The sequence below is a fragment of the Mauremys mutica genome, chromosome 12 (assembly GCF_020497125.1).
Source record: "Mauremys mutica isolate MM-2020 ecotype Southern chromosome 12, ASM2049712v1, whole genome shotgun sequence".
NCBI lineage: Eukaryota > Metazoa > Chordata > Testudines > Geoemydidae > Mauremys > Mauremys mutica.
This window is the reverse complement of record NC_059083.1, coordinates 13,657,462-13,678,277: the sequence shown is the minus strand read 5'-3', so window position 1 is coordinate 13,678,277 and position 20,816 is coordinate 13,657,462. Positions and strand designations below refer to the sequence as shown.

The following is a 20,816-nucleotide window of genomic DNA, read 5'->3' as shown; positions in this document are numbered from 1 at the left end:
AATAGTATTTTTCAATTCACATCCTACAAGTACTGTAGTGCAATCCCTTTATCATGAAGGTTGAACATAAATATGTAGAATTATGTAAAAAAAACCCGCAAAACCTGCATTCAAAAATTAAACAATGTAAAACTTGAGAGCCTACAAGTCCAATCAGTCCTACTTTTTATTCAGCCAATCGCTCAAAGAAGTTTGTTTATATTTGCAGAAGATAATGCTCCTTGTTTCTTGTTTATCTCACCTGAAAGTGAGAACAGGGGTTTGCATGGCACTGTTGTAGCTGGTGTCACAAGGTATTTACATCTTAGTTGCACTAAAGATTTATATATCTCTTCATGCTTCAACCACCATTCCAGGGGACATGCATCCATACTGATGATGGGTTCTGCTCGATAACGATCCAAAGCAGAGCGGACCGACAAATGTTCATTTTCATCATCTGAGTCAGATGCCACCTGCAAAAAGATGATTTTCTTCTCTGGTGGTTCAGGTTCTGTAGTTTCTGCATCAGAATGTTGCTCTTTTAAGACTTCTGAAAGCATGTTCCACACCTTGTCCTGCTCAGATTTTGGAAGGCACATCATATTCTTAAACCTTGGATTGAGTGCTGTAGCTATCTTTAGAAATCTCACATTGGTACCTTCTTTGCATTTTGTCAAATTTGCAGTGAAAGTGTTCTTAAAATGAACAACATGTACTGGATCATCATCCGAGACTGCTATAACATGAAATATATGTCAGAATGTGGGTAAAATAGAGCAGGAGACATATAATTCTCCCTCAAGGAGTTCAGTCACAAAAAATAATGCGTTAATTAAATTTAACGAGTCATCAGCATAGAAGCATGTCCTCTGGAACAATGGCCGAAGCATGAAGAGGCATATAAATCTTTAGCGCATCTGGCATATAAATATCTTGCGATGCCGGCTACAACAGTTCCATGCGAACACCTGTTCTCACTTTCAGGTGACAGTGTAATTAAGAAGTGGGCAGCATTATCAGGGCTGGCTTTAGGCCGATTAGTCCAATTTCCCTGAATCGGGCCCCGTGCCTAAGAGGGCCCCACGCTAGGGCCCCGTGCCTTAGGCACCTTTTAATTTTTTTTTGTTTATTTACCCAGCCGCAGTCCAGCTTTATGAAGGGCGGGGCATGATTTGAATACCCGGCAGCAGTCCGGGGCTTCAGCAGCATTTCAGTGGTGGAGGGGTCTGCTCCGGGGCTCTTTGGTGGCGGGGGGTCCTTTGGTGCTGCGGAAGACCCAGAGCAGACCCCCCGCTGCTGAAGCCCCGGACCACCACCAGGTATTCAAATTGGGCCCCATCCTTCAGAAAGCCAGCACGGAGCATTATCCCCTGTAAATGTAAACAAACTTGTTTCTCTTAGCGATTGACTGAACAACAAGTAGGACTGAGTGGACCTGTAGGCTCTAAAGTTTTACACTGTTTTGTTTTTGAGTGTAGTTATGTAACAAAAAAAATCTACATTTGTAAGTTGCACTTTCATTATAAGAGATTGCACTACAGTACTTGTATAAGGTGAATTGAAAAATACTATTTTGTTTATCATTTTTACAGTTCAAATATTTCTAATAAAAATTATATAAATTGAGCACTGTATACTTTGTATTCTGTCAAGTATCAGAAGGGTAGCCATGTTAGTCTGGATCTGTAAAAGCAGCAAAGAGTCCTTATAGACTAACAGATGTATTGGAGCATGAACTTTTGTGGGTGAATACATGTATGCATCCGACGAAGTGGGTATTCACCCACAAAAGCTCATGATCCAATACATCTGTTAGTCTATAAGGTGCCACAGGACTCTTTGCTGCTTTTGTATTCTGTGTTGTAATTGCAATCAATATATTTGAAAATGTAGAAAAACATCCAAAAATATTTAATAAATGTCAATTGGTATTGTTTAACAGTGCAATTAATCACAATTTTTTTTAGTTAATCATGTGAGTTAACTGTGATTAAATCGACAGCCCTAGTTTGCACTAGTCATCCGGTTTACTCATAAAGGATAAATGGACACAAGTCAGATATTAGGAATGGCAATATACAAAAACCTGTAGGAGAACACTTCAACCTCCCTGGTCACACAATAGCAGATGTAAAGGTGGCCATCTTACAGCAAAAGAACTTCAGGACCAGACTTCAAAGAGAAACTGCTGAGCTTCAGTTCATTTAAGCAGCAAAGAGTCTTGTGGCACCTTATAGACTAACAGACGTTTTGGAGCATGAGCTTTCGTGGGTGAATACCCACTTCATTGGATGCAGTTCATTTACAAATTTGACACCATCAGCTCAGGATTAAACAAAGACTGTGAATGGCTAGCCAACTACAAAAGCAGTTTCTCCTCCCTGGGTGTTCACACCTCAACTGCTAGAAGAGAGCCTCACCCTCCCTGATACAACTAACCTCATTATCTCCAGACTGATTCTTGCCTTCATATTTATACCTGCCTCTGGCAATTTCCATTACATGTGTCTGACGAAATGGGGGTATTCACCCACGAAAGCTTATGCTCCAATATATCTGTTAGTCTTTAAGGTGCCACAGGACTCTTTGTTGCTGTTTAATCATGTCTGTCAAAAGGCGCATTCTGGGAACACTGGGCAGTATCCTTCCCTCATGCTCCAAGAACATACATGGCATCAAAAGTACATGGGGCAAAGAACTCGGGGATGCTTATGGCACAGAGTTTGGAGGAAGGAGGACCAGCCAAACTGCAGAATGTCAGTGTGCTGAACCAGCTTAAGGGCATACTGCTGGGTCAGCCCAGGCCTTGGGCCACCGTGACACATGGTCAGCTGCCTCAGAAAGTACTCACCATGGCGGGTTTTAGAATCAGCCACATCTCCTGTTAAAAACCAGTTCCCAAATCATATGGACACAAGACACAGTTAGAGCCAACCAAGCCAGCAGGCTGTAGACTGGGTTCAAAGTGGGAGTGAGGCCAGGGTTTTCCTTCGGTAGCCTGTCTGTGAGTGATTATGGATGGGGGAAGAGTCCAGGATGGCACTGACGGGACATGAAGGAGGGGACTTTAAGGGGAACTGAGGAGTGGCGTTTTTGCCAGACTGAGTGGACTACAGGGCATCCAAGAGAAGGTGTCTGCCACAGAAGAGCAAGAGGCCAGGAATACAGAGGTAGATTTGTGAGGTGTTTTATGTGCAAGTATTTATAGATGGCTTAAGGCTATATTGGAAAGTAAGGTAGGTGAAATGTGAATTGCTGTGGGCTTATGAAAAGTCAATCATTTCAGACATTTTATTACGGTCTTAGAATGAAATAATTATTCTAAGAGCAGAACCATATGATTTTGTACAGATGGATTTTCAGACATTTTTGACGAAGTTTTATAATGGATTATTGTAAAACTGCTTTAAACAGATGATTTAGAACAGGTCAGTAGGGAGATAGCAGAAGGTTGGAGATAAAGGTGTCTCTTCTTTGTGGAGATTGGGGAAAGTGGAGTCCTCCAGGGTTCTGTATTGGGACCAGCATTTTAAAACTAGTTTAAATAATGGTTTAGATGAAGTTCTAGTTAAAGTACTCACAGTGATACAGACCCCAGTGCTGCAAATATTTATTCACATACTTAATTTTATGCAGATGAGTAGTGCCATTGGCTTCAGTCAGATTACTCAGGGAGTAAAGTTAAGCATATGTATGCTTGCAGGATTGAGGCCTGCATTTGAAGATGATACTAAACATTTTGGGGGGTTATCAGTAACTCACTGAAGTTTAAAAGGGGGGGTGTAACTGTAACCATAGCAATGATGCCCTCATTCGACATATGGCTACTGGGTGGTAAAGCCATTTAAATGCATTTTCAAGCTTAGCTTTTGTACCACAGTCCCTATAGGAGAGACTTAGTGGATTGCTGCTAGCACATCATTATCCTATCATTCAACATCAAAAGGCCTCCTTGTGTCTATCACTCTTTTCACAACAAAGCACCATGAGGAAACCACAGGATACAGTTTTCAGAGTAGCAGCCGTTTACCTTTAGTCCTTTTGGTAGGATGTCCATCTGTTTGCATTTGGAAAGGAAGATGTCTGTCTGTCTGTATCTGTTTGAGTTTTTTCACAGTACACGGTACAGTGGGGTTCCACTGTTTGCTGCCTATACACAAACATGCCTGGCCCAGCTCCATACACACTGCGGCTCTGACTGGGTTCTGGCGGCTTCTAAAGCATGCTCACTGCGAGTGTCACTGGAGGGCTCACAAACTACCCTAGTCCTTTACACTCCTGCTCAGAATGTTCCCCAAAACCTACCTGGGGGTCCCCGCTGGGTTTTCGGAGACTCATATGACCAGGCTCCATTTGATGCATGGGCGTCACGGGGGTGTGATATCCATTCGCTGTAAGGAACACACAGAGGAGGTTAGAAGGGCTGCTCTAGGCAGCAAATACTTAAATACAGACTTTCAATGGTTCTTGGTCACTTTATTTATCATAAAGGTAAACTCACAGAACCCTGTAACAGGATACTTCCCTTCCCTACATGCCGTCTTACCCCAGAAGTGCCTGAACTGAACAGACCTCTAAACAGGCATGGGCCTGACTCGATAGAATTGGACGGGGCAATGCCAACCCAGAACCTAGTAGTGTGGCTAGCCTCTGGGCCCAGGCCTCCTCTCACTGCTCCGGGGCAGGCTGAAGTCAGCAGAGTTAGACGGCTGTAGAAAGGGTCTACGGAGACGCCCTAGAACTTGAATCAATTCCTAACAGCCTACTTCGTCCCCCCCATGTGGCAGATACTAGTTCCCCTTCTGTTCCACAAACCAGCACCCTGAAAACCAGAGGCAAAGGACAACAATCCAACGCTGATTATATTTTAAAACTGCATGATTTGAAAGCCCGTCCCTTGATTTTCTCAAGCCTGACTTGTGGCTGCTTGGGGCTGGATACTGCATCTGCTCCTTGAAAAGCCGACCCCGAAGCATAAAGCAGAAACCAGTCCTCACAACAAATAATGAGTGCAAAGGACTTCTGCACCCTCAGTTTTCAGGGGCTCATGCATCCTAGATCCTCCTTTTCAGAGCATTTAGCTTGGGTCCATGCCCAAATCTGAATGTCTCCCTAAGGGACGGATGTCAGCAGCTGCCTGTTGCACAGAGCCTGAGAAATGGGGATAGAGGACACTGATCCTGTCCCAAGTGAGGGAGGAATCCATGTACATAGCTCTCATTATCTGCTCCTGGCTCCACCAGATGCTGGATGATTGCTCCAGAAGGTGTTTGTGGAAACAGCCATTTCTACTGCTAATGGCTGTTCCCCTGGGCTGTGACTCACTGGAGGGTTCCTGGGAGACTGAATGTCAGGCAGGCAGCTGCAGGGCTATTAGAGCTCTGCCATTACCCTGTCAGGCTGATGGTATGAGCCGCCACGGAGCTCAAAGTGGCACCTAAACTGGGACTGTGTAAGGCCGTAGGAGTGAGGGAGGGGTGTTGGGAGAGACAACAGGGCCGCCCAGAGGGGGGGGGCAAAGGGGGCAATTTGCCCCGGGCTCCGCAGGGGCCCCCAAGAGAAGAGCGGAGGCTCCCGCCTCCGCCCCTCTCCTGGAGCCTCGGCGCATGAAGCGCCGAGTCTCCGGCCGAGCCCCTGAGCCCCGCCCCGAGCCGAGCCGCGTGGTGAGGGGGCGGGGCTGGGAGCTCCAACGGGGCCTGAGCCTCGCCCCGCTCAGAGCGGCGTGGGAAGGGGGCGTGGAGCTCACAGCCCCGCCCCCTCTCCACGCGGCTCTGAGCAGGACGGAGCTCGGGCCCCGCCGGAGACGCGCTCAGGTAAGGGGGGGGGGAAGTGGGACCCCCCCCCCGCCGCGGGCCGTCGGGGCACTTTGGCGGCGGGTCCCGGAACGGAAGGGGCCCCACGCCGCCGAAGACCCCGGGCCCCCGGAATCCTCTGGGCGGCCCTGAGAGACAAACCTGCAGTGCTGTGTTGCTGTGCTCTTAGAAATGAGTCACTGTTTATGTTCTGGGAGCACATGGCGTGAGGTCAGGACTCCTTTGTGCTGTGCACAGGACACACAGGGAAGCAAACTGACCCTGCCCCAAAGAGATTATAATCTGAATAGACCAGACAGGCAAACACAAAGAGGCAAGATCCTAGCCAGGCTGGAAAGAGTTACTTACGTGATCGTTATTGGATTTGTGCCTTTCATAGGAATCTCTAATTGCAAATTGTAAATGTTCTATAAATAGAGCCCTGTAAATCTGCAGGTATCCACTTTATATCTGCGGATATCCACAGACCATTACCACAGATAGCAACGCGGATGCGAATACACAGTAGGGTTCTGACACGGATCCTCCACCTGCCCTGGGCGGTGGACCGGGGGGCAGGAACACAGGCTGGAGGCTGCTCGGGCTCTGAGCTTGGGACACTTGGTGAGGGGCTGCTTGGGCGCCCCACCCAGAACAGGTGGAGGGTCCCCAAAGCTGCCACCGTGGCTCTCCCTGACTGGGCTCCGGCAGAGGGGATGCCTCGGAGCCTCAGCCTGGTCCTCAGTGTAGAACTCTGCAAATCTCTGGATGTGAATATCCACAGATAATTTTTGCGGTTAGCAGATTGGCTGCAGATACACATTTCTGTATCTGCGCAAGGCTCTACCTATAAATTGCAGGCTACAAATCTAGGAACAATTGGTCAAAAGACAAACAACTAACAAAGAGCGTCTTCTCTGAGAATAAGACACCTCTCCTTGTGAAAAACACAAGGCTGGCATACACTTGTACTTTATCTTAAAAAAACCCAAACAAGTTGTAAAGAGATTTGGTTTATTCAGGATATTACAAAGATGAGTGATGCTTAAGATGTGCAACCAGAGTCATAAACAAAGCCATACAAGCACCCTATTCACCCTTCCTCTTTGCAAAGAGAAAAACCTTTAGTTTTAAACCCACACAAAGAATTCTAGAAATATCCTCACTGAAACTGATTGATATGTTTTCTAAAGCCTTCATTCTTCAAACTTTAGGAACATTTATGATTGGAAAATGTTTTACAGAAGACTGATTACTTCTAACTCATGGTTTTCTCTCGAAGGTGAACCTTTGAGTTGTCTTTCAAATACTTAAGATGAAATAAGCTTTGTTTGAGATGTTTATTTGCAAATGTTTTGTATTTAAATTCAATCACTCCATACAATAACTGCCCGATACCATTGTTATATGAATAGTGAGATGTTTTCTGTACAAATATGGAATCAAATGACCTTGCTAGAACTGAGAACTAATATAAGAAGCCACTTGGGTATAAAATTATTTATATTCATGGGGAAATTAATTAGTTATCTGCCAGGGCTTGAGCAACTCCTTATCAAATTCAGGAAGACAAGAAGAACTTCTCCACCGATAGTTAAGAAGAAAAGACAGTGTTTTATTTGATCACCATTTAAGTTTAAAGACTCTCTTTAAGAATAATTTGTATTTAAAAATGATGTTAAGGGCTGAAATATAGGAGGAAATAGCAATGTTTGTATTCATTTGAAACAGAATTTCAACTCCTGTTAAAACCTGATGGAACTAATGGGATAGCTCAGAAAATGGAACGAATAAAAGAGTTACAGCCCTGCTGCACATGCATACCTAGAATGGAAGACACGACCAAAATCAGCCCATGAAGGTGTTGAGCCAATGAAAGGTGACAGTGGCTGATACTTGACTCCAGTCAAGCCCTTGAAAGAGATGTGCTGTCCAGCTCCAGTCAGATCATGGAAAGAGAGGAGTATAATTCCTCTGAAGTGAGAGACTCTCTCTCCGATTATGGTTTTATGCTCTTACACACACTTCCACTCTGCTGCTTCCACACTTACACTCTCTTGATTACACTCTCTTCATTCTCACACAAACTCAGCCTGTTAATGTATTCTCATCAAACCTCCAAGCCAGCACCTCAAGAAGCAAACAAAGAGCAGCAAGACAACCAAGAAGAACAAAGAAGCTACAACACAACACCAAGAAGTAACTTTCAGTCCAGCACGGCTTCTGCACATGGTGACCTCGGCACTATAGAGACCTCGGCACTATTGGTGAAATGGAGTTTGCAAAAGCACTGCCAAGGGTTTACATTTAAATTGTTCTTGCAATAATTCTAATGGGATATGGAAATACTATGGTGATTTAGGGTACTAAAAGCTTCTCCTGTTAAACATCAGATTGTTCAGACCACATACACCGGGAGAGAAGACAGCAGCTAACCTTGATAAACAGATTTAATTGAAATTTAAAGTTCTTAATATTTATTAATTTGCCTGTCTCCACACTGCTCCTTTAATTGGTTCTTTTATTAACTTTGTCCAATTTCATAGGACTTAGTTCAGGTCACACACCTCTGCCTATTTATCGACTGTTTAGATTATCCATGATAAACCAAACAGGATTCACTGACCCTTAGACAAAGCCCCTGTGCCCATCTCTGAGTCAGGACTCATTGCTGAGTTGGGGAATAATGCACTCTGGTCCTAACTTACATAGAGGAGAGCATCCCACAGACTAGGCCCACTCTTCAAGGTGTAATCTCTGAGGACAGCTCTCCGAGAGAGACACGTGTAACTGAAGGAACCTTTGTTTTCTAATTGCTTGTGTTCTGCCTGGATTGAGGTTTATTTATCTGTTTGTTTCTTTCCTTTCCTTACCTACAGGAGGTTGGCAGTTAATCCTTTGGGAGTATATTGCTTGTCTTTCATCACACAGTGCCTCCCCTAATGCCTGTGAGGAACCCCATGTGCCTACAGTAGAGGGCATCACATCCTTGAGTGGGCATTGAGATAGCCAATCAGATCTGGCCCCTACCATTTCTTGTTTATCTGCACTCCACATTTTTAGTATTTTAGGGGATAAAATTACTCGGTGCTCAAGAACTTACAACACCCCTTCTTCCCCCACCATCATTGCCCCAGTGGACCCTAGCCCTGGGGCAGCCTGTCTGCACCCCAAGTTCCTCATCCTCAGCCCTGCCTCACCCCAAAGCCTGCACCCCCACCACCGAGCATGCTCCTGCACTGTGAACCCCTCATCCCCAGCCCCACCCCAGAACCCTCACCTGAGGGGAAAAACATGCAACTTAAATTTGGTGGTCAGTTTGGAGTATCATTGTATTTAGCACAATATTTGATTATTTTACACCCTTCAAAGTATGTAACTGGTCGTATACAGGTGTTTTCTCTGAATACTGTCTGTGTGCCTCAGTTTCCCCAATGCATTTCTTAAGGCTCTAGATGGTGGGATAAGGGGGTGTGATTGTTGTAAAGCCCTAGAGGGCCAGTGTGATGCCGTCTGCACAGAGAATGGCTGCAACCCTGCCTCCAGGCAACTGATGGCCTGGGCCACTCTCCTGCAAGGTGCCAACTGAAGGTGTTGGAGAACAAAGAGATCAGGTGGCCTCCTAATGCTTGGAAAAGAGACAAAGGCCAGAGGAGGGAGTGTCAGTGCCTGTGCAGACTTCCGGGAAGCGCATGGTGTGGAAGGGGATGCTGGGATGCTTTGGAACAACTCCATACAAAGCCAGTCAGGACTCTGGGGGAGCCTCCTCTCTGAGCATACTGTCTCCAGGGCAAGAAGCTTACACCTTCCTGGGTCTGACCTCGGAGCATTCAGCCCTTCCACACTGTGCACTTTCCACAGCGAGTCTGCCCAGGCAGGTCCTGGGGCAACCAGAGGTCCCTGCACCCCAACTCCGCAGTCAGATGTGACTCTCAGCTAGACAGTAAAACAGAAGGTTTATTAGATGACAGGGATACAGTCTAAAACAGAGCTTGTAAGTACAGAAAACCGGACCCCTCAGTCAGGTCCATCTTGGGGGGTGGGGAGCCCAGACCCAAGTTCTGGGCCTCTCCCGATTTCCCCAGCCAGCTCCAAACTGACACTCCCTCCTCTGGCCTCTGTGTCTCTTCCAGACAAGGAGGCCACCTGATCTCTTTGTCCCCAACACCGTCAGTTGGCACTTTGCAGGGGAAACTGAGGCACCCACACAGTATTCAGAGAAAACATTAAGAACATTCCCACTTTGTCACAACAGGTGCAACAAAATTTAATACCGTATATTAGGTATTAATAGGCAAGTGCTGCTTCTGACTTTCCACTTTAAATTGACCCTTGTAATCTTGTGGTGCTGACGCATTGTAGCTTCATTTTATATCAGCTTACAGGGTGAGAGCGGGGGGGGGGGGGACCACCATTTTGGGCCCCACCAAAAATTATACGAACCTGCCGCCTATGGTCAGGGCTGAACTAAGGCTGTACGAACACAGACTAAGAGCCAGCTCCTGCCCTGAAGATTCAGTCTAAACAGACAGACAGACAAGAGAGGGACAGGAACAGAGAGGTGAAGCAACCTCCTAGTCACCCAGCAGGCCAGCTGATAGATGTAAACTAGTAGGTTAGTTGAAAAGGATCAGAAGATGGCCCTCGAGAGTATGTAGCCTTGTTCCTGGGCTTTGCAGCACCATTACAACTAGCAGTTGTGTATCTTGAAACCCTGGCAGAGGCACAAGGGAAGGAGGGAGATGCGGCAGTTGACCTAATAAGCCTTTTCCACCTCTCATTTGTATGATTTTTCAAGGCCTTTTTATTATGATGGTTTCCAGTTCTTCTATGGCAGGAGAATTATTGACAGGATAATTGATGAGAATTAGAAATCACTGTCTAGAAGTGCCTACACAAGGAGAAAATTGTCTAGCCAGCAAAGGCAGAGCAAGAGCCAATGGCTGGAAGCTGAGACTAGAGACATTTGAGGCGGGAGCAAAGGCACAAATTGTTGATTGTGAGGGTAAATAACCCCTGGAACAACTTACCCAGGGCCCTGGTGGATCCTCCATCTCTCCGCGTCTGTAAATCAAGGCTGTCTGTCTCTTTCCAACAGCTCTGTTCTGACTCAGCCACAAGTTATCGGCTGGATGCAGGAGTCACTGGGCGAGGTTCTCCGGACTGTGTTCTGCAGGAGGTCAGTCTGGTTGAGTCCCTTCTGGCCTTAAAATCTCTGGCTATGACAGTGTGGCAGAGCTGGGAGAAGAATAGACACTCCGCCTCTTCCTCTCATGCATGAGAGTGACAATTGTCTCCTGCAGGGGAATACCCGAATGCATTGGCCCATTAAGGAACTAACTGTCTGCAGCGTGTCATTGGAAGAAATAAGGGATTTTAAAGTTGTAGGAGCAGGAAAGACATGTAACTGCAGGGACTCCTCCTACTCCCCTCTGCACTTGCAGAACTGAAAAAGGGCTAAAGTATCATTTGGAAAAAGTTATTTTGAAACTTCCAACCCTGAGCCCCTAAGCTTCTACCCTGGGAGTGTTTGCAGGGAACTACATGCCCACAGCCAGATCAGGGAGGCACCAGGACATCTAATGACAATCACTCCATGCCTGATTTGCCATCCCTGACAAGCCCTCTCCCCCCCAAGTCAAGCGTTGTCTGTCCGGACATGTAGGCAGGCCCCTGCCACTCCAGGAGCTAAGATCACAACCTGTCACAGAGAAAGAGGCAGCAAATGTGGGAGAGATCCCAGCGAGAAACAAAGAAAGTCAGCGTCTCTGAACACAGCTCCTTTGAGAGACAGGAAGCGCTGGAAGGTGGTGGGGGAGGGGCTAACTACTTTCACAGAAACCTTGCACCAGAGCTCCCACAGCCACATAACCAGAGACCAGACTCCGAGCTCGGGAGACCCAGGCAGAAGCATTCCATTATGGCCAATATACCAGGGCGAGAAATCAAGTAACTTCTCAGAGCACATTGACAATTAGCCCTCCAGTGGCATCACACATCCACCCAGCCCCAATACGGGTATCTGAACCTCAGCAAGAGAAGACAACTAATAGAGTCTTATAGATTCCAAGGCCTGGAGAGACCACTGTGACTGTGTAGTCTGACCTCCTGTCCACCAGGCCAGAGAACTGGCCCAGAGTCATTCCTTTTGAACAAGAGCATCTCTTGCAGAACAGAAGCCGCAGCGCTGAGGCCTGTGCTGCCACCTCTCACTCCCAGCACTTCGGCTGTGCTGTGTGTGGGCAGCCCTGCAGCAGAGCCAGCGTCCATGCAGGGCAGCTGGCTCAGCAGGCTACCTGCAGAACTTGCCCTTCCTCTCAGACTTCCACCCAACCCAGGGATTATTTGCAGGGTCCTGTTGCAGTTACTCTTCCCTGGAGGTTTGCCAGTACCCAGAGAAGCCAGTATTGCTCAGTGCATTCGGCAGAGTTTCACAGCCCGGCTGCCAGCCTGAGCCCTCTCTAGCCATGACAAGGTGGAGGTGTCTCGCACAGCAAAAGCTGACTGCGGGAACTTGTGCTGCACGTGGCCCCTGAGATGAGTGACCCTGTGAGATGAGTTCAGCTTGCTCAACAGAGAAAAAATGTTTCCCATTTTCAAACGACAGGAAAAGCCACATTAAAAGGAGGGATCCTAGAGAGGAAACATCTGTGTAAGTCACCAGAGGTGCGGTAGCTCACAGCACATGCTCGCAAAGTCAGGGCTGGAGCTTTGCCAGAGAAACACAATTCGAGTTAGCACATCCAACCCCCGCCCCCATGTGCTCGGTGCCAGCTGATGTCACATGTTCTCAGCTGAGCTAGGAAAGGGCACTAGTGACATTTGCACAGGACACTAAATTAGGAGCATCTTTGACCCTCAGTGGGGGCCGAGAAGCAGTACAAAGTGACCCCCAGCAGCAGTGTCACTCCAAGATTCCAGCTGGACAAATGCCGCTGATCCTTCAGGTCTCTAGTAGCCCCTGGTGAGCCTTTGGCTTTTCAGCTTCTGACTCCCCTGTGTTGCACTTTTCTGGTCCGTATACGCGTCAGGTTTGCTGCAGATCCAGTTTCTCTCGGTGATGCACCTTGAAGCACTGACGCTCCCGTCATTCAGGTACGCGCAGTCCCCTCCTCCTCTTATTGGAAACCTGCAACGAGAGATAACGAAGCCATCGTCAGCCAGCTGACGTTACTGCCGGGAGGAGAATGTGTCTGACGCAGGGGCCCCCAACTCTTTGCCAGCATGACCCCATGTTAATGAATTATTTCCTCCCATGACCCCAGGCAGTGTGGAGGATGCCATTTTGTAGAGAAAAATGGCGTCTTCCGTGCATCGTGACCTCGCAGGAACTGTACAGGCAAGGTGATGCCGTATAGAGCAAAATGGCACCTTCCTCACACTAGGGACCACCGCCACCCTGTCTGCCAACGGTGCGACCTCATTTGGTGTTGCCACCCACAGTTTGGGAACCGCTGTTCTAACACCTCCAGCCTGGATCACTGTATCTCTCCCTAATGTGTGAGGGTGGCCAAATGAGTCCACATCTACTATTGCAGGTGCGTGTGGGCGGAGAAGGAGGTTCTAGCTAGAGCAAGGTGAAGTTTTTTAGATGAAGAGTTTATTCACCAAAAAAATGCAATTTTGGGTTGACTGAAACTTTTCAACCCAAACTAATTTTTTCTTCAGGCTAGGTTGACAAGAGCACTGGGGTACCTTCACAAAACTGGAGAAGGAGGTGGTGGTATATCTGATAGCCCAGTCATTACAGCAGTCATCTAGGATGAAGAAGACTCAGGTTCAAGTCCCTACTCCAAATCAGGCAGGGAGAGGACCTGATGTCAGATAAAGGAGACTCAGGTTGAGTGCCCTAACCAGGGGCTATGGAGTATGGGTTTGTCCATGATGGTTGTAAATTTCCTTTGCTTTTAATAAAAGAAAAGTGGTTGCCTGAAAAATGCCTGAACAAAAAAAAATTAATTTAACCTGAAACTAAAAAAACAACAACTTTACCTGTTTGTTCACTCAGAAAACTGCTGCCCCTTTTGTACTGACGGTTGCTACCATGTAAATAACTCAAACTGTGATGTCTGCTAGCTGTGGTGTAACTAACTGTGATGCCTTTTGCTTTCCCTTGAATCTCAGAGGAGCTGTTGTCTGTGTCCTCTTTTTGACATTGTCTCGCTCTAAGACACGGACTTCAAACATATGATCCCTGGGGCCAGATCTCACCCCTTTCCTCCAGCCTCCAAATCTCCAAAGGCATCGGGCCTGCAGCTCTCCAGGGACTGGAGCCTGAGTGGGAGTAGCTGAGGTGGGAGCTTATAATGGATTTGGCTCAGACAAGTTTGACCAAAAAAAATCACAACTTAAAATATTTTAATTTGGAAAAGCTGCTGTGGTGCCTCACGGGAGCTGTAGTTCAGGTGCCTCATGCGCCCCTTCTCTTCTATACGCCAAGTTCACTGGTCAAACTACATCTCCCAGGGTGCACCATGGTCTCACAACTGGTCAAGGGGAAGCAGTGCATTATGGGAGGTGTAGTGCCGGTGCCTCATACTCCCATTCTTCTCTATAGGCCAAGCTCCATCTCCAAACTACATCTCTCATGGTGCCCTGATCTCTCTTGGCAAAAAGGAGGTAGTTCCTTGGCCATGCTGCACCATGGGAGATGTAGTTCAGTTGGGGAGCCCCGCTTATAAAGGGGAGATTGAGGATATGAGGAAACCAAATTACAACTCCCAGGAGGTACCAGGGCAGCATTTTGAGCTGAAATAGTTCAGTAGTTTCTTGCTTTGGGGGGGGATTTTTTTTTAATGAAATTTTTTTTTTCCATGAAAAGACATTTTGTGAAAAGAAATGGTCAAAACCCCAATTTTCCCACCATAAAACAGTTTCAATGAAAAGTTAGTTCTTGACAACCCTAGTGTTACCATCCCCCTAACAGTGCAGCATTCCTTGCTCCGTTGTGGATCCAGGTGTGAGCAGGTGGGAGTGAGCCCCAAATCCCGGAGAGAACACAGATTTCCCTCACTCCCCGCCAGTATTTTGGGGTTCACATGGTGAACATCAGCTCCATCTGAATTCAGCCCCACAGCCTAGAGTTCAGAACCTAAACAAATAGAAAAAAGACTCACGAGCTGTTGAATTCAGACCCATTCACCCATTTCCAGGGCTGCCCCTCCTGCTCTCTGAGGAGGCCAATCCAGTGCTCAGAGACACCTTTGTATCGCATCATGAAAGCCTGTAACATAGAAAAAGCAAAGAGTTTGATTCCACGTGTGCTGCTCACAGGGCTCTGGGCAGCATAGAGTCACGTTATACAGAAATGTTCCCGAGTTAGTTAAAGCAGAGGCTGTAAATTAAACTAGAGCTCCTGAGTTCCACTTTAGTGGCTTAACCTGAAGCCCATCCCTACAGCCCTGCCTCAGTCACGGCGCCGGGTACAACCAGTGCAGCGAACGTGGCAGGAAGCTGGGGACCGCAGAGGAATTCGTCACACAACCCTGCCCCATTCTTTGGGCGCTGAATGAGGCAGGGGTCCTGCGGGAAAACACAGCCGGGGAATCACATAACTAAAGATTGGCTCATAACTGAGCCACACCAAAGGGAAGGAGAAGGAAAACCAGAGTTAAGGTGGCACTTGGGAGCTTTGACTTATTCCCAGTTAGAGCTGGGCCAATGTTTGGTGACTTGTAAATTCACTGAAAAAGTCTGGGCTGGAGTTCTTAGGTGCTACCACGAGAGAAATAATGAAAGTGGATTTGCTGAAACTGTCAGGGAAAAACTTCCCCTTGAGAGAGTAAAGTTCAGACAACCCAGCAGCCCCTCAAAAAAACCCAAAACAAACAAACAAACAAACAAAAAACCTGGGGGACAGTTATAAGCAACTGAAATATGGAAATACTTCGATCAGGGGTGCCCAAATTTTTTTTGTCATGCCCCCACTTACCAATAATGGAATCTGTCCGCATTTCCCCCCCCCACACACACACATTACTGCACAATTGGCTCAGCAGCGGCGCTCGGGCTGAAGACGGAGCTGGAGGAGGAGCCGGGGCTAGAGGCAGAGGTGGGCTGGGGGAGGAGTGGAGCTGCGGTTGGGGCTGAAGCTGGCCTGGGGGCAGAGAGGGAATGAGGGCAGACTGGGCTGAGGGCAGTGCAGAGCTGGGTCTGGGTCTGGGTCTGGAACTGGGGGCGGGATGGAGCTAGGCTGGGGGTGGCCCGGGGGTGGGGCTGCGGTTGGGGCCAGGACTGGGCTGGGGGTGGGGCTAGGGGGCAGTGGGGAGCTGTGGCTGGGGCTTCCTCCCTTCGCATGGTAGCTGGCCTGGGCTCACCATACGCCCCCTGCACATTCCTCCACACCTCCCTCGGGGTGGAACACCCTGCAGTTTGGGGACCACTGGCTTAGGCAGTTTTAACAATATACATCATCCCGTGTGCCTACACTATTCCACACAAGGTCTTATCCCATTCCCCCGTTATAGCAGAGCATCTTCCACTCATGAGTTAAGTGATGTGATTAACACATTGCATGTGATTCTTTCTCTCGCTCTCTTTCTCCCAAGGGGGAGAATCACGTGTGTAGTAGAGTGGTTTGTTTTGGTAGGGTTTTGTTATTTGAAATGCACACACTATGTGTTTATGTGAAGGCGACCATCTTGGCTGACATACTGGGGACTTCAACCAGGAACCTCCATAATGAAAAGGCACAAGTAACACCAGCGGGAGCTAAAGATGGATCACTGATGATTCCTTGTTCTGTTCATTCCCTCTGGGGCACCTGGCACTGGCCACTGTCAGAGGACACGACACTGGGCTAGATGGACCTTTGGTCTGACCCAGTATGGCTGCTCTTATGTTCTTATGTAAAGAAGCAACCCTCTCCTGTCAGGGGCTGTAAAGGCTCAGATCCTCTGTGGATGACCACAGCGTGGAATCTGTGGCACCCTCACCAGTGGGTCACGTTGATACCCGAGAAGACAGCTCAAAGAAGTGCACCTCGCTCTTGGAGCAGAAGGTGGTGAGGTTCTGGACAGTCCTTGGTTCCTGGGGGAGTCCATTCCCCAAGCTAGGACCAGCCACCAAGGAAGCTCCATCTCCCTCACTGAGAAGTTTTGCCCTTAAATGGTGCCAGAGGAGCAGAGATGTCAACCACGGTCTTCATCCTGGAGCCTTAGGCTCTTTTAGACACACTGGGCCTAGGCCAGGGAGCGCCTTGAAGGCCTTGACCATAACTCCAGCATAGCCCATCGTCCCCAGGGTCTGTTTTTCTTCTCACCAGGTCCTGCTCACTGTCAATCACAGCCAGGGAAGCACCGAGCACAGAGCAGTGTCTCTGGCTGCGGTTCCAGTTCTCTTCCGCCTCGGAGAAATAGTAGCATTTCCCTTGGTATCCGATCCAGCCATCTGAGCACCAGGCCATGAACTGGGGCTGCGCTTTAAGTACCAGCACTGAAATTGAAAGAGCGACATAAGGATAAGAGATCAACCTTTCCCTCCCCCGCATGCAAATACCCACCAGATGGAAATGAGGAAAGGCTCCAAAGTGCAACCTTAACCCTGGTTTCCCTGATCCTCCCTTTTTATGTGTATCAGTTATGATTAGGGCCCTACCAGATTCACAGTTCATTTCCCTACATTTCATGGTCACACCATTTAAAAAATCTTGAATTTCACAGTTTCAGGTATTTAAATCTTACATTTCACGGGGTTGCAACAAAACATGAATATATATTTAAAAATGGCAAAATATAAACACATAAAGCCCTTAAGACTCAGCGTTTCACAACCTGGGGTCCCGACCCAAAAGGGGGTCACAAGGCTATTGCAGGGAGGTTATGGTATTGCCACCCTCACTTCTGCGCTGCTTTCGGAGCTGGGTGGCCGGAGAGCAGCGGCTGCTGGCCGGGTGCCCAGCTCTGAATGCAGCGTCGCCGCCAGCAGCAGCACAGAAGTAAGGGTGGCAATACCATGACTCCTCTATAATAGCCTTGCAACCCCCTTTTGGGTCGGGACCCCCAGTTTGAGAAATGCTGTGTATGTCTGTATACTTTTACCATATAATATAGGGTGCTTTTATAGCATAGGGTAGAAGTACACAAAAGACCAGATTTCACAGTCTGTGACATGTTTTTCACAACCGTGAATTTGTCAGGACCTAGTTATGATACTATATTTATGTGGTCACCTGTTATGTTTTCCCACAGGACCCCTGCCTCATTCAGTGTGCAAAGAATGGGGCAGGGTTGTGTGATGAATTCATCTGGGGTCCAGAGTCCTGAAAAATCTGGCCGCTCCCCTGACAGTAGGGAGGTGGAAAAGGAGATCTGGGGGATATGGCAACTAGAAATCAAAATCCCACAGCACAGTCAAACACCCGCTGTTAAGCAGGAAAGCTGAGCCTGGCCCATTGCCCCCACAGGCTAGAAATGGGATACACACCTAGCAGCTTTCTATACTGAAATCAGCTAGTTACAGTACTGCCAATGTAATGCTCCCTGGAATTACTTTAACCAGCCACTAGGTGTCACTGTAAGTACAGGGGAGATTCTAGGGTCCGGCCCGAAACGGGAATCAATGTAACAGGCCTTTAGTCGCGGCTGTTTCTTGTCAATGCAGGGGAGATATTCTGGGAGATGCAGTGTAGGGTCTGTCTACACTGCAATAAAACACCCGCGGCTGGCCCCTGTCAGCTGTCTCAGGCTCATGGGGCTCAGGCTGCCTGCTGGGCTATAAAACTGCAGTGATTTCAGCCAGCCAAAGCCACATTTATTGTTCAAAGTCACATGATTTCGAAGCCCAACTCACAATTTTGGGGGCATGGCTTGTGGACTTTCCCATGCTTCGGGTTACTAGAAATATAGCTACTCTAGATAGCTGCAAGTGACTATTACGAAGTGGTTGTACAATATTTAGTAAGATCTATAGAGCCACATTTATGTGTGCGTTAAAATTTAGGGGGATATGACCAAGCTCTTCTAACAGTTTCTGTCAGGCCACTCATTCTCAGTTTGTTTAGACTGTGAAGCGTTGGTCTATGCTTAAGAGATAGGTTGGAAAAAAAATCCACACCCTGAGCGACACAGCCACGCCGCGTCTACACTGACGGAAGAAGGCTGGTGTTGACGTAGGTACTATTGCTCGGGGAGGTGGTGTTCCAACACCGATGGGAAAAAAGAATCTTTCGGTCAGTGTAGGCTGGGTCTACACCGGTGGTTCTCAACCATGTGCACACAGCTGCAGCCCATGTGACCTCCTCAGGGCCATAGGGGTAGTATAGATATTGTGTAGATGCGGCCCATATAACACATAGAGAGCTGCATATGCAACCCAGTGGTAAATCGGTTGAGAACCACTGGTATATGCTTTGATGTTATGCCAATGTAGCTACAGCGACCTAGCCAGGCCAGTATAGACTCTGTAGAGTGGACAACCCCGAGACTGTGAGCTCTTGGGAGGAGAAATTCTTTTCATGTTTGTATTATCTCAATTACAGAAGATTATCTGGTTTGTTACAATGATACGTACTTCCCCAGGGAGACAATTTAAAGGGCCAGTTTTGTCATCATAAACCAGGGTACAGAAGGCAGCAGGAGAGTGAGTCTGAAGATGTGTTCCCGGCCCCCACGGCTGATGCCCGAGAGAAGAGAGCCAGTGAGTATGTCTACACTACAGTAGCACTGCGATGGTGCTGCCACCGGGCCACTGTAGTGCCGGAGCGTAGAAACTTCCTACAGCAACAGAAGGGTTTTCTCGCTGTCGTTAATCCACCTCTCCGAGAGGCAGCAGCTAGGTCCACGGAAGGAAGGATCCTTCTGTCGATCCAGTTGGGTCTACACCACCGGTGGTTGGGTTGACCTAACTGTGGTGCTCTGGGCATGAAATTATTCACAGCCCTGAGCGACACAGACGCTGGGATTAGTCACTCACCTGTCAGAGCAACAACAGCAGCAATCAGAATGACAAGTACAATGATGACTGCGACTGTACATGCAGCACGTTTCCTGAGCTTGCAGCTACGGCCATTATCTGAAAGAGAAAAAACCCTTAATTTTCCTGAGACGGGGTACTCAGAGTCAGGAGCTACATCAGGGTCTTAGCTACCAAGGAGCATTTTCCTGAATGGCTTCTGTTATCTATGTCCTAAGATTCCAGGATTGTCACTCCGTGTCACTCTGGAGCCTACCATGGGAAGCAATGGAAGTAGCTACAAGCTACTAGAGATTAATAAGACTAAGACTTTTCAGCTTGGAAAAGAGATAACTAAGGGGGATATGACAGAGGTCTATAAAACCATGACTGGTGTGGAGGAAGTAAATAAGGATGTGTTATTTACACCTTCTCACAAAACAAGAACCAGGGGTCACCTGATGAAATTAATAAGCGGCAGGTTTAAAACAAACAAAAGAAGTATTTCTTCACACAACACACAATCAACCTGTGGAACTCCTTGCCAGAGGATGTTGTGAAGGCCAAGATTATAACAGGGTTCAAAAAGAACTAGATAAGTTCACGGAGGGTAGGTCCATCAATGGCTGTTAGCCAGGATGGGCAGGGATGGTGTCCCTAGCCTCTGTTTGCCAGAAGCTGGGAATGAGCGACAGGGGCTGGATCACTTGATGATGACCTGTTCTGTTCATTCCCTCTGGGGCACCTGGCATTGGCCAGGACACTTGGCTAGATGGACCTTTGGTCTGACCCTGTATGACCGTTCTTATGTTCTTAAGCATGGCTGAGAGCTCTTTTTGTTCGCAATATCAGCAGGTTCATTCATCCCTAAGATCCACGGCCTGTTACCGCCTAATTTTTACGTTCTCAGACATTTAGACTTTACAGCTTGCATGAGGGTGATGTACAGCTACAATAAGGGATATGTCTATGCCATGCCAAGAGCCTAGTCCATTGTGATATCAGAGGTAACTCAACCAATAACCAGCCTTACTTTATACCCAATTTGCATGCAGTGATTTCATTGGTCGCATGAGGGATAACTGCACAGATGGTGGCTTACTCACATCTGTGGCTTACTTACAAGATGAATGGGGCTGCTTAATTCCACTC

The 20,816-nt window shown here is 47.7% G+C and overlaps 1 protein-coding gene across 1 annotated transcript in view; it reads right to left on the bottom strand.

Annotated features, from left to right (window-relative positions):
- Window positions 1-12,725: 12,725 nt before the first annotated feature.
- Window positions 12,726-20,816, bottom strand: part of LOC123346569 (C-type lectin domain family 2 member D-like) — a 33,665-nt gene continuing 25,574 nt past the window's right edge. Inside the window, exons 4-7 of the mRNA XM_044984045.1 lie at window positions 19,686-19,784; window positions 17,035-17,207; window positions 14,891-14,997; window positions 12,726-12,903 (exon numbers count right to left, since the gene is read on the bottom strand). Coding sequence (XP_044839980.1) covers window positions 12,726-12,903; window positions 14,891-14,997; window positions 17,035-17,207; window positions 19,686-19,784 — 557 coding nt within the window. The remainder of the gene's footprint in view (window positions 12,904-14,890; window positions 14,998-17,034; window positions 17,208-19,685; window positions 19,785-20,816) is intronic.